The 14,115-nt window shown below is 41.4% G+C and overlaps 1 protein-coding gene across 3 annotated transcripts in view; it reads left to right on the forward strand.

Moving 5' to 3' along the window:
• Positions 1-14,115, forward strand: part of LOC140565583 (intermembrane lipid transfer protein VPS13B-like) — a 215,532-nt gene that overhangs the window by 36,439 nt on the left and 164,978 nt on the right. For all 3 annotated transcript variants that reach the window (XM_072691586.1, XM_072691577.1, XM_072691596.1), the window contains exons 9-17: positions 192-287; positions 787-909; positions 1,154-1,291; positions 2,048-2,135; positions 3,491-3,682; positions 3,990-4,159; positions 4,468-4,662; positions 5,912-6,033; positions 13,630-13,814. In XM_072691586.1, the coding sequence (XP_072547687.1) occupies positions 192-287; positions 787-909; positions 1,154-1,291; positions 2,048-2,135; positions 3,491-3,682; positions 3,990-4,159; positions 4,468-4,662; positions 5,912-6,033; positions 13,630-13,814 (1,309 nt within the window). The remainder of the gene's footprint in view (positions 1-191; positions 288-786; positions 910-1,153; positions 1,292-2,047; positions 2,136-3,490; positions 3,683-3,989; positions 4,160-4,467; positions 4,663-5,911; positions 6,034-13,629; positions 13,815-14,115) is intronic.

The raw sequence follows: 14,115 nt of genomic DNA on the forward strand, positions 1-14,115 counted from the left end.
CTAGCGGCCGGAATGAAAACTCACTCCTGCGCTTTTAAACACATTATTTTTAATGGGATGCGTGGCACAGACGCTCAGGGTCATATAGGTTCCGCTACTTTTCAAAAAAATAAAACAATTGGATGAACAAATGAGTTCCTCATTGCATGTCACACTCTTCTCTCTCCCTCTCCCTCTATTTTTCACTCTAGCTGACCGAAGGTAGTTCTGACAGCAATTACTACAGTCCTCAGAAAGTGAAGTCACAAGAGGTGCTATGTGTGGAGCAAGAAGGCATCACTGTGGAGGTAAATGACACATCCTGATGTTTCATCCTTTATTTAATGTATGTATGACTTCTGCAGCACTTATTCTCTTCTGCCAGTTTCTGATGTTTCTGATGATTGCTGAATTAAACATACTTATATAAAGTTCCTATAATCTGAATATGTTGATTTGGATTTGAAAAATCATAGCATGTAGCTAAAGCTATTGACTTTTTAGATTAGATGTTTCATTATTTGTGTTGTCATACATTCTCTCTTGCTCCCCCTCGAACCCTCTGTGTTTTTTTTTTGTGTGTATACACACACACACACACACACACACACACACACACAAACACAGTGCGGCAAAAAAGTATTTAGTCAGCCACTGATTGTGCAAGTTCTCCTACACACTGGCCACTTGATCAGAAACATCCTGCAGTATCTTTCACGTCATACTTTTAAAAACAGTGTGTCATAAGTAATAACTGTATATTTTATATATTTTATTTTTCTCCCATGTTATTTCTCCCTTGTTCAGGCTCTGATGATGGGAGATCTGTTTTTTGACTGTCAGATTGGGGTAGTAGGCTGCAGGGCTCTCTGTCTCAAAGGTGTTATGGGAGTGCGGGACTTTGAAGAGAACCTGGGCAGACAGGAGGAGGTATAAAGACAAAAATACACTCTCAGTCCTTTCATGCACACTCCCCTATGCACTCAAAGTTTCACAATTCATTCACCTTGAAGTACATGCACCGATTTCCTAATTAAAATTGTCCGCAAAATTTTGTGCTCATTACCTTGTGTGTATACCATTTATGGAGCAACATTCATATTTCAACTTAATGTCCTCGCAATTCAGATGATCCAATGATTCTCACTGTTGTTGTGGATTTACCCTATTGCAGGATACTGTGTTTTTCCACTGTGGAGAGAGCCTGAGCTCAAAAGGAATGACCTACCTGACAAACTCACTCTTTGACTACCGAAGTCCAGAAAACAATGGAGTCCGTGCTGAATTTATTCTTGATGGCAACCTTCACAAGGTATCATTACCTTTATCAGTGTCATTCTCTAAAGACATTTCTGACACTTTAAAGCGTCAGTACCCAGAACCATCCACACCCCATACCCACATTACCCATTATTGTCCCCACCCAATTCATGCATTGCCCAACACCACTGCTGGCTAGAGAACTACTTGGGCTTCAAAACTCAGCACCATGTGAGATCAGTCTGATTGCATAAAAAAAAAAAAAAAGTTTCTGCAGTCATTTCATTATCGTTCCTACTGGAGTAACGTAAAGTTTACCACTGTTGCCATTGTTGCTGTGGAAAGTAACTGTCCCCATATCTATGGAATACCTCGGAAATCCACTGTGTCCCCATTAGAAACACATCAGGCTCAGTTTCAGGTTTTGTTCATTTATATGATGCAGTTGTACATATTTTTGGAAAAATCTGGGATGGCCTGAAGAGGCTGCAGAATGGGGACCTGTTACACTAAGTTAATTGTGAGGTTATGGCTCTACAAGAGCTTTAAGGTTTGCAGTGTGAAACTGTAGTCTGTTGCTGTTGAGCAAGTTTCTCCATTAGCATTTTGGCTAAAGAACTGGTTAACTGGTCAGCTGATTGGTGGGGTGGAAAATCCTTGACGCTTGTTTGAGAAGGTTCGCCACCACTCTTAGATGCCTTAAGTCCCCCTGAAGTACCCCTCACCACACAGCTACTCTTACATCTGAAAGGTGTTTTGCTGTCTTTGATCTAACCTCCTCACTCTGTTTGCTTTCATGGTGTGATAGGAGACCTACACTGAAGCTGCAGGCCTGCATCGTTTTGGTGCCTTCTACATGGATTACCTCTACATGATGGAGAACACAAGCAGGAAAGGTACTCATCAAGGTTGCTCATCTCTTTCTACATTTCCTGTCTCCTCTGTTCTGCTTCTTCTCTGATTGCTTATGTGTGTCTGACAGTGAGTAACATACTTGAACTTCTGGAGTTTCACCCTGTCTATTTAACAGACATGACACCTCATTGACACTCACAAGTGCCGGCCTGAGCTTGCTCATCTCTCTCTCTTTTTCTGTTTCTCTATGGGGAAGCTGCCTGTCTTGTCAAATCATAAGATTATACCATCATAAGATGCATAAGATTGTGGTATCCTTAAACTACTTGATGTTCACCTATTCAGCTGCTTAGTGCTGATTAGCTTTGGCCATATCCAGGTTTTACACAAGCCATCTGTGGGAAAATCATTACTTCCACACAGTTAAATACTCATAGTGTAGTTTTAATGCTGTATCTTTTACTTATTACCTTCCTGAACCTCCTCTCTCCATGTTCTCAGTAGGCAACCTCCAACCTTGGATAATTCTCTAAATTGAAAGCAAATATAGATAGTGTCAGTCTCAGCTGTCAAGCTAATTTGCGAGGTGCAGATAAGTGTCACTCTCTGCCTCTTCCAGTCCAGCTGAAATGACATGTTCCAGTAGGAATGTGGTATGAGGCAGCACTGGGCTTGACCCGCTCTCCGCTCCTCTCTTCTCTGTGACCGGCGTCAGCTCTGCGCAAACGAAACCCAAAACGGGGTCGTGCTCCATGCTGACTTCACCTCTCAATAATGCCAGCGGCGAGAGGCGAGAAGCGAACGAAGAGGCCTCTAATTCTCTAAATCCCAGCTAATTTCCCTTTGCCTACTCCTCTGAGGCTGGACGAGCGGCCAGATGTTTGATATTAGCTCTAATCTGGCCTGGCGGAATGGGAAGAGGAAGTACCGCTGCCCACTGCACGTTTAATCTTGAGAAATCAAGTGGAAATTCTATCCCTCCAACTGCAAATTGTGAAAAACTCCACTCCCATTCTGCTCTGATCTACCTTACCTCTCGCTTTCTCCATACTTTCCCTCTCTTGGCTCCCCACATACCTTCAGTTTACCTTCAGCTTTCATTATAGAGCCCTGCAGGTGGACGGTGAGCTGCTACAACAGCATGGAATAACGAAACAGCTGTGAAAGTGAGAGAGAGCCTGAGAACATTTGGAATCCTCATCACTGGTGTGCAGTTCATTGTTGCTCCTACAGGTGTCTCTGCAGACGATGGCGTCAGCTAGCAATAAATCTATGCGGTGCTGGTCCAGAACACAACTTCTCTGTGTGTCTGTCTGTATGTGTGAGTTTGACTTGGCCTTGTCATCTCTGTGCTTGCATTTAACACTAACTTAGAATTATCTTTGTGTATGTGGAGATATAGGGCTGCAGGATTTCTCAGCAGTGGGTAAAGTGGAACCAGCTCCGCTGGTTCAGGAGACGTCAGTGAAACGATTGGTGATTGGCCCTCTGGACATTCAGCTTCGCAGCGCTGCCGTCCATCGCATCCTCAAGATGATTGCCTGTGCCATGGACCATGAATATGAACCCTACTGCAAATCCAAGCCAGGTGAGCTTTACACTACAAACCTGGTTCAGGTGAGCTGTACACTGCAAAGCCGTTCCAGGTGAGTTGTGCGCTGCGAGCCCGGGCCAGGTGAACTGTGCGCTGCGAGCCCGGGCCAGGTGAACTGTGCGCTGCAAGCCTGGGCCAGGTGAGCTGTACGCTTGATTCCATGTGAGCTTCGCATAGCAAGCTTTAAGCAGGTGACCCATGTCACCTGGTGACCATCTCTCTTTCTTTCTCTGCCTCTGTCTCTTTCTGTCTGTCTGTCTGTCTTCCTCTCTGTTTCTTTCTCACTCTGCTGAATGGACAGATGTGGTAGAGGAGTGCAGAGTGGTTCCTGGTGAAGAGGAAGTGGCGTCGCTGGAAGAGTTCATCCCAACGCGGCTGACGTGTGTGACACTGATGAAGGCTTCAGTCACTGTTGCCATGGCAGAGTTCAACACTCTGCACATACTTCTTCCCACCATATTGGGCCAAAAGGTACCACACATGTACAGACACAGTTGCCTTTTATACTGGATCTGAAATAGTGATGTTAATGTACACATTGCTATATTTCACAAATTATGTATTAAATCTGTACATTATAAACAGTGCATTGATTTATGTATAGTGTAAGTTAACGTCTGTATTTTTATTTTGTGTATATTTGTGTTTTTAGTACTGTGAGGGACTATGCATAGAATTCTTTTTTACATGTCTGTTAATGTGACAATATACGTGATTTGATTTGAATTACTGCATTCACACACATGCATGTTTCTCTGTGCACATGTTGTTTTTGTCAGAATTCGCCTGTGCAGGTGATCACCCCACAGTTCCAGCTTGTAAAGCCACTCCCCGCTGTTCGTCTTCTTGTGGAACGAGTGAATCTGGAACATTCCGTACCAATGTATGGCCCTGAGCTCGTCCGCACTGTCAGCAGCCTCAACCAGCCTTCAGATAACCTCCTGCACAACTGCTATACACACTGCTACCTGAAGGTAAACACATATTTAGAGTAGCTTTATTGGCATGACTGTAATGAGTACAATATTGCCAAATCTTTGCAAGAATAATTACAAAAAGAAGTCACAACAATAGTAGTGAATAAAGATTATAGTATGTGTGTATATTTGTGTTTGTATTTACATATATGTAATAATATAATATATTTATAATTTAATACCTGTAGGGAAAAAATCTCTGGTCTGTCCTATTTCAATGTTTATGGACACTCCTTCTAATGAATGCATTTAGCTGCTTTAAGCTGACACAGATGTGCAAATGCACACACAGTTTGTCTAATCCCTGTAGAGAAGAACTGTCAATATATAGACTCTCTCCCAATTGACACTATACCATAATGTCATTCCTGAGCTACAGGGCTATAAAGTCCCCAGCATTGAGCTGTGGTGCAGTGTTTTTTGGAATGATGGTGCTCCATCCAATACTTTTGGAATAAGTTGAAGAGTTGGGGATGAGGTGGGGTGGTGATCATCTCACATCCTGAGCTCACTAACTACTCTTGATGCTAAATGTAATTAAATCCTCATAACAATGCACAACAATGGTAGAAAGCCTCTTCAGAAGCCTTACTTCAACATTGCATTTTTTAATCCCTTTGACATTAACCTAGTGTTTGGACTCTACACTACACTAACACTACATTCTCCTACCTATGTAACATCATTCAACTAAGATAAGATAAGATAAGATAAGATAAGATAGTCCTTTATTAGTCCCGCAGTGGGGAAATTCACAGTGTAACAGCAGAAAGGGATAGCAGGACACTCAGTTACAAAAATTTAGATAAATAAATAATTTACACTATATACACACAATATAGATAAGAATTAAAAAAGCAATAAACAATATTATTTACAGTAAAAGACTCTTAATTGCACATGGGGGTGGGATATTGCACATAGTACTGCTGTTTCGAAGTGTTTCGAAGTGTTTGTAAGGGTTGGGAGAACATGTGTGTGTGAGTGTGAACAGGGTTGGTATTCACACAATACAGGTGCATCTTCATACACAGGTCCCACTCTGCTTTTCCTCTGACCTGAATGTGTGAGTGCTTTTGAGAGCTCTGCTTTGAAGAAAAGAAGGATTTTAAACAGATCAGAGTTCAGAGACCCATTGGACCAGGGGTGTTTAGTGCAGCGCTGTGTGGATGAAGTGTGTGTGTGATAAAAGTGTGCTGATGTGGGAGGCAGACATTCAAGAGTCTCTCTTTCTTTCTTTCTTTAGGTGTTTGAATTGCAGGCGGGATTGACCCTGCTGGATAATGAGGGAACTCCTCCACTCGTAACCATAATTCCCTCGTTTAGTACTGCCCTCTATGGGAAGATGCTTCAGTTACCTGCATACTGGTAAGTCATTGCCAGTACCCCTACACACAGTCAAACACACGCATATGCATTGTGCCTATTTTAAAGAAACATGATACACTATGTGGACAAAAGTATTGGGACACCTGCTCATTCTTTTTTTTGCTTTAGTTGGATTAAGTCTACTGTAGTCTCTACTGCAGCATTTATGTGACAATTTGATTGCATTCTGCAACAAGAGCATTTGCAACACCTGGCATTAGGCATGGTGCCAATAGGTTCATGTTGATCGGCTCTAGAAAGTCCTATTCTGCACAAAGAACCATTTATAGCACCTTTATTTTCTGAAGTCCAGGTAGAAGAAGAGAGGTGCAGGAGAAAAGTGAAAGCATGTTATGATTTCTCTGCAAGAGATGTTTGAAACATGAAAGATGGTTTTCTCATGTGCACACACACCTCACTTTATAGCGCATCTGTGAAAGTGGTGTGTGTGTGAAGGTCTCGGCTGCGAGACGATTTAGCTCCATTAGTTTGACTCTAAACATGTCAGAGGTGCATATGGTTTTAACCGACTTTCTGCAGGAAGCTGCAAAGACCCATAGCATTTGCAGGCCTGCACAGAAACCTCCCCCCAAAACCCCACACCCACGTACGGACGAAAGTATTTGGACACCTGCTGATTCATTGTTTCTTCTGAAATCAAAAATTAGAAAAGAGTTTGTCCGGCTTATGTTGGGGTAACTGTCTACTGTCCAGGGAAGGCTTTCTACTTGATTTTGGAGCATTACGATGAGGCTTTGATTGCGTTCAGTGACTTAATGAGGTCAGGATGTTGAGCTATCACCACCTCACTTCATCCCCAAACTCCCAGCTCATCCCAGAAGTATTGGATGGAGCACCATCATTCTAGAGAACACTTTTCCACAGCCTAATGGTGCCAATGGGTTCATGTTTATCTGCCCCTGAGAGTCCTATTTTGTTGGCGGTACAGTCCTACAGTCCTACAGTCCTCTACAGAGACTAGACAAGCTGTTTGTGTGCACAACTTCAAGTATCTGAGTGCATTCGTTATAAGAGGTGTCCACAAACATTTGGAAATATAATGTATTAAAGTTCAATAGATCTTTAGAATGTTCTTCACACTCCCACATCTCTACTCCACACATGTTTTATGAACCCAAAAGGGTTGTTCTATGGTGTCATTTAAAGGACAGTTTGAAGCACTTTTATTTCTAAGAGTGTATGGTTCTTTACCTAGTGTTGTTCTCAGGTACAGCACAGGAGAACTCTAAAGAACCTTTAAAATGGTACATCAAGTAAGGTTTATTTAGACCTTTAAAAGTTTCTTCACATTCACTCGTGTCCACTACAAATATGATTGTTTATGGAGTCGAAAGTAGACTCCTTTATGGCCCAGGTCTTTAAGTCTAGACGTTGAATCCAGTTTCCAGTCCTTGATTTTGTTCTCGCTGGAAGTTAAGGGGGTCGGTTAATGTAACTGGCTAGCCATGTAATGTCACACCTAAAAAGGATTACAAAGTTCAGGGCTGGAAACTGGATTCAAGATCCAGATTTGAAGACCTCTGTTTTATGGCATCGCTCCAAGAATCGTTAGTAGCACCTTTATTTTTAGGAGTCTATGCTTCGTTCTTCTCAGCACAACCACAGGATCAGCAGAACACACACAGTGTATCTTGACCTTTCACTCTACCTTGCCCCAGGCACTGAGGTGTTAGGCCTGAGGTTTTTCTGTGGATGTTTGAATGGCCTGGGTCATCTCTCATCACCACTGTTTTGTTCGGTTAGTACTTTTTTTTGAGGTTGTTATTTTTCCTGTCCATGTGCAGGCTGTAATAATTAAGTGTTTCTGTGGTGTTTTGAAGAAAGAAGAAAGAGAACGACAGATTGTTTTACTTTTCGTCACCATTTTCCTGCTAACTTCAGTGTGAACAAGCCATTCCTGATGCCGACTCTGCCCTTTGACCCCTGGCTGACCCCCTAGGCAGGCTTCTGTCAGACAGCTGTCATTGAATCTGACAACTCACTGAGGAAGGAAGGAAGGAAGAGTTCATAAAAGTGACTGTACTGTGAATGGGATGCGCTTAGTTCTGTTCTGAGCTCTATAGATAGCACGGTCTGAAGCATGAAAAACGCATGATCTGTGCATATTAGCTTGACAAGCATGCACCCTTATCCCCAGTGGGGACATGCGGTTCATTACTGGCGATACGCTTGGGGGTCTGCCTTACTCTGAATGAATAAACGACTGCGGGAATCTTATTGTTGATATTCTTAGGAATGGGTTTCCTTTCTTTCTTTTAATTTATTTTAGTTTATTTTATTTTGCATTACATGCTAAAGCCATGTTATTCTATGACATAATGCAACTCAGTTACATGTTAGTGATTTTTTCCTACAGACAATATTACATATGCCTCAGTGACTTAACCCTTTATACTCTGAAGGCCTGTATGTGGGCCCATACCTCAACTACTCCCATTCAAACACCATGCGTTTCAGACAATATTAGTTTCAGGGCAGTTAGAGTAATTCATAATGGATATAGAGAAAGTCATTCTTAGGAAGTACGAAACAATTTGTAGTAGATACTAATAATTCATCAATACTGTATTCAGTAACCATTATAAATTATTCATACTAGATACTGAATAATTCATAGTGGTTACTGCATAATTCAGAGTAGGTATTGAATAATTCCTAGTAGTTACTGAATAATAATTAATAGTGGACACTGAGTAACTTGCACTGGTTAATCAAAGAAATTGAAATGAAAATAAAAATTAGCCTAGGGTCCATGGCAGTTATAAGGCACCAAATCCTTAGAATTGCCTCATTTACTGGTTCTAGACAGAAAAGCTGGTAATATTCCTCTAGACACTCACAATCAATTTTATTCTGCTGCTGGGAGTGATACATCACAATCTGTTGAAGTGCAGTAGTTAAGCTGTTCTTTTGTAAATGGGTGACAATGCATTAATGTGATATTAGCTGAAAGGCTGAGTTTATTTGAGCAGAGTTGGAGGAGCAGTGCTGAACTGGAGGTCTAGGGTCTCAGAAGCTGCCACTCAGTGGGGACTTAAGTAATTCCCGGCAACATTGCCTGAACCCTATTACAGTGTGTGCGCATGTCTGTGTGCGTGTGTCCTTGTTGTGTACCTGAGTGTGTGCTTGGGGGCAGCAGGCTGTAGTTAATTAGCTATAATATGAGGCAGCCTCGGGACTACTGACTTCAGAGTCTCGCTTTGCTAAACCTGTCTCCCTTCTAATGTGACCACTCGTAAAAACACCACAGGAGGGAGAGGGAGTATGCCGTCTGACTCGTACAATGTCTGGTGAGGTCTGGGTCAGTCTGGTCCAAGTTTGGAAACGCACCAGCTTGTTGAGGTAGACACTAATAAATTTCCTGACTCTATAGAGCAGAACATAATGTTAAAGGATGCATGACATTGAGAGTTATTTAAAGGTGACACATTATATTCCTTTTCCACATGTTAACACAGATTTGAGACATGCTTTGGTTAGGATACTACAAGTACCACACCATCATTCTTCTCACCCTGTCTAAACAGCCCTCTTCAGAATGGCTTGTTTGAGCGTTGTACCTTTAAATGATGAGTCACTGATCACCCGCCTCCCACCTCTGGTTGAGGGTGAGTCAGCTGAAGCTAACTCTAGCACACCACATGAAGCTAAACTACGGCTAAAGAATCTAGGAGAGTTCCTGAAACTTACGAGAGCAAAATCAGACAAGGCTCTAATGTCTATGAATGAAAAGAGATCAAAATACAGTCAAATTATTATTCTGAAGCCATACTTTTTAATCTCTGATAAAAGCCTTTGTAGCATTTGGCTCAGTAATTCACAAAAAACAGTTTTATGACTCTAAAAATCATTACTGACTTTCAGCTAGCAAACAAATATTGTTTACATTAATGTGGATCTTTCCGCAAGTCCCAAAACGGCCAAAGAAGCACAAAGACTGTAGCTAATGATTTTTTACAGCTTACATTTCCCTCGTCTGCAGTGTTGTGACGGACAGTTGTTATTGATCCCTTTTAGAACCTTTTTTTGTTGCGCTGACCATTGAAAATAAACGTCCAGTTTCTCCATCCTCTTAGACAGCAGGGGGTGGTGATTTAGCAGTTTTAGCAGAGCTAAAGACCTAGCCAAGATAGCACTCCATTTCCAGTTACAGGAATTTACAGGAATGATAAAATCAAGAATCAAGAGTAAGAATTGCATGTGCCCATTCTACTATTTATTTATTTATTTATTTATTTATTGATTTTTACAAAGCTTTGGACAAAATTTAAACCTCATCTGTCTTGAGTGTTAATGGATTAGGCCAAGCCACATAAAAATCTCCAAAAATATCTAAGACAAATCTGATTACCCAAACCACTTCAGGAGGTGATCTGAGTCACATTTGAGCCACATGCTATAGCAGTGTAAACACATCCATCAAAGATGCATTCTACAACCAAAGGCCAGTACAGCTGAAACACCAGTGGTAATTCACAGTGAGTGAATTTGCATATTCCGTCCCACACAGCAATGTGTGGGACTAACCGGCTAACCGGAGACTCATTTCACTACTGAGTGTATGTGCATGTGGCTAAGATATTATCAGGATACAGTCCAGATACTAATCAAATGAAGTGAAAACAATGTCTTGCAGACATAGAGCATCGTTCTAGAAGAGCCTTGAGCTATGAGATGATGCTAGCAGGTCAGGTGCTTGTTTGGGGGACAAAATGGTGTACCTTCTTAGTTAGTTCACAGTTGCTGCATGGTAGGCACTCTAGATGCCCAGATATATGTGCACAAAATCTAAAAGATGTGATTATCTGTGGTTTTAAGGCTGATTAGCCTTGTTCAGTGTAGAACCAGGTTATACCCCCTTGCACAGAAAATTGGCTCTTAAAAATGTTTCAGGGTTCCCACACGTCTTGGAAAACTGGAAAAAAACTGGGAATTTAGAATTTAGATGACTAGGTTTTCTAGTCATAGAAATAACGTGCAAATAAGAAAATTGCAAAAATGATCTGGAAACATTATTGAGGTCCTGGAGAATGAAGTTGAATTCTTAAGGTGAGACTACATATTGTAGCAGATGATGCCCATCTGTTGAAGCCTGTGATGCTGCAATGTCTCATGTGGACAGCTATTTTGGATGTTCTGAAATGAGTGAGTCAGTGTTAGTCACTGTTTTTTAGCCTGCAGTATACGAACATTTATTTATTTTAGTGTATCTAACTTAAATATGTAAACCTATTTTATTGACTTTATCTGAATAGCCCTAGCAAAGTTGTATTTCTGTCCGAATTTGTTGTCTAATGGTGTTGCATTTTTTATTTTTTCATCTTTGAAAGCAGAACTAGTGTACTTGAGTGATGATAATGAATAATAAAAACCTAGAATTCCTTTTTTTGGGCCCCTTAGTTGCACAGCCATATAAGTCCCTTATCCATGGTAACTCCTCAGTCATCTGTGGCCATGAGTCCTAGAGGGTATAATTGGATTTCCCTTTCTCTCCGCCATGTAACATGCTGGCTCAGGAGAACATGCAAAAATAGTAAATATGTACGCCATGAAAAACAAGTTGACCCCCCCCCCCCCCCCCTTCAATCCTTTTGGACGAATGTTGGCAGGAGGTGTAACTTGAAATTTTTACTTTGTGAAAGACAGATAACCTGTCACGAACAAAAACATACTACCAGTCAACCATGGTGGTGGTAGTGTAATGAGCAACCTGCCATTTTTGATTGAACCATGCATAAAGCCACACATACACAATAACATAATGCTGCTTAAGCCTGAGACACATCCCATAATTAATGGAACTATGAATTCTGCTCTCTAAAAGTCTAGTCTAAAAGTCTGTGACATAAAGCTCGATCTCTGTTGGGTTATGCAGCAACACAATGATCTGCCACATAAGAGCAAGTCTACCTCTCAGTGACATTGTTTAGCACTCTCAGAATACAAGGGAAAATGGCCAGCTGATGGATCATAAGCAAACATAGTTATTTCTGTATGTTTTCTTCAGTAAAGCTGAACTGGCCAACGCTGGAGAGACTGCAAAAGGAAAGACCTGTCTGGCCAACGGACTGTGGTATGCAGAGATAATCAGTGTCTTAACATGAAGACATGGATGAATTATGATGCTTTCATGGCAAATTGTTTAAAGGTCAAATTTAATAACTAATGGTTTGCTGGAACTGGTTCTGTAATGGTCTATTGAAAATCTGCCATTACAGGCCTGTCCAATATAAATAATGCTTGCAAGGTATTGCAAGCTTTGACTCAATGTGCCGTACAACAGTGATTTTCAAACCAGTCCTCAATAACTTAGACTGTATGGGAATGGTTTTGAGGGCCATTGCATTAGAATGCAACAGAATGACATGCGTCTTATAAATCTCATTTGACTTTCTGCTGTTATCTGCCAACTTTACCCTGCTACTTGGGCCTGACAGCTATTTCTGATAATGGATTAAATTAATTTGTGAGCACAGATAGGGAATAGTACAAATAGCACAGAATGGGAAGTAAATTGCACATTTGGGGGGGGGAGGCGCTTTATGATAGGCCAGTAATCTTGTCTCAAATGATGGAACAATAAACAGAGTGCATAATTGAATAAAAAGAAAAAGAGTTCGACTGGTAAACTTAGGTGGATTGTTCATGCTTTGGGCTTGTGTTGCTGCCAGTGCCACAGGGGACTTCTTACATTTTACAGGGACAAATTTGTGGGACAAAGGGACAAAGTGCCCTGACCTTTTACTTGCTTAGAAATGTTGACCAGGGCCACTCAAGCAGTTGTGTTCCACTGTATCTTCCCAGCAATCATCTCACTCCCTTCACCCCTAAGAGTTTGACATCTTAGCTGAATGTGTGGCCCACTGCATTGGCAGTGAAAGATGAATGAGTGTATTTCCCTCTGGAACTGACGAGGGTAAAGAGCAGTCTCTCTTTGACAGCGGTGTTACCTCATCTCCCCCATCCATCTCCGTTTCTGTCAGTGTTCGTGCTGCAGTAGAGGATGTGGTAAATGGGCATTATTACTCTCAGGATCATGTTTCTAGGATGCTCTCCTCATGCTATAAATCACACAGCCGTTAAGTTCTGTCACATGCATCAGAAAAAAAGAACATTACTCAAAGCACATTAGCACATCTATTCTCTCCACTATACACTACTTCATCTGCTGAAGGTAACACTCACATGCTGATAATGATTAGATCTTTCAGGTCACATGCATGTGAAGCGCAATCTAAGCAGCTGCCTCAGACTAAAAAATTAATAGAAAATTAAAGCAGGAGAAGACTGTAAGAAAATACACTTACAAATAAAGGTGCTTCAGATGGTTCTTTATGTGATGCTATAGAACAGGGTCCAACACAGTTTGCTGATTTCCCTTCTCTAAGAGACCTTCTAAACCTGGCAACAGGTGAGTTGACTCTTGTATTCTTGAGCACAGGAAAAGACAGAACTGTGTAGGAATCCGGCCCTCAATGACTATGGAATCACTCAAATAATTTTATCGCTTTATTTTTAAGAGTGTACCAAGACTCACTCACTCGTGTTCTCTCTCTCTCTCTCTTGCTGTTTCAGGTCAAAGAGGTCTTCAGTGTCATTGACGGAGAGTATATTTGAGCTACCCCACTTCACAGTGCAGGCCACACATCCTCAGATGTTGCTATTGAAGTGTATTTATCAGAGCTGGGCCTGCAACACAGGGAGTGGTGCAGGTCCCACCAGTATTGACACTCTCATCAGTGAGGTCTACAGAAAAGCAGGTACTGTACCTTAAATCATACGCATAAACCAATCTTGTTTCTCTTTCGAACTCATGATAAACTTGTTTTTCTTTGGTTCGACATTGCAATGAGGGTTCTGCTGTTAAGCATCTCCTGAGGAGCACATGAGTGCTGACAGACAGAAATGTTTAAATCCATGCATTTTTGGTGGCTTTGGTGTACTCTTCCTATTACTGTACAGTTCTTAAATCTGAAGACTTATTAGATTGTCCTCAAGTGAACAAGCATAGCACAAGTAGGCTAGATCTTATCTGATGTGTGTGCACTGTGTGACAGCAGA

This window comes from Salminus brasiliensis, chromosome 1, assembly GCF_030463535.1.
Source record: "Salminus brasiliensis chromosome 1, fSalBra1.hap2, whole genome shotgun sequence".
Classification (NCBI taxonomy): Eukaryota; Metazoa; Chordata; class Actinopteri; order Characiformes; family Bryconidae; genus Salminus; species Salminus brasiliensis.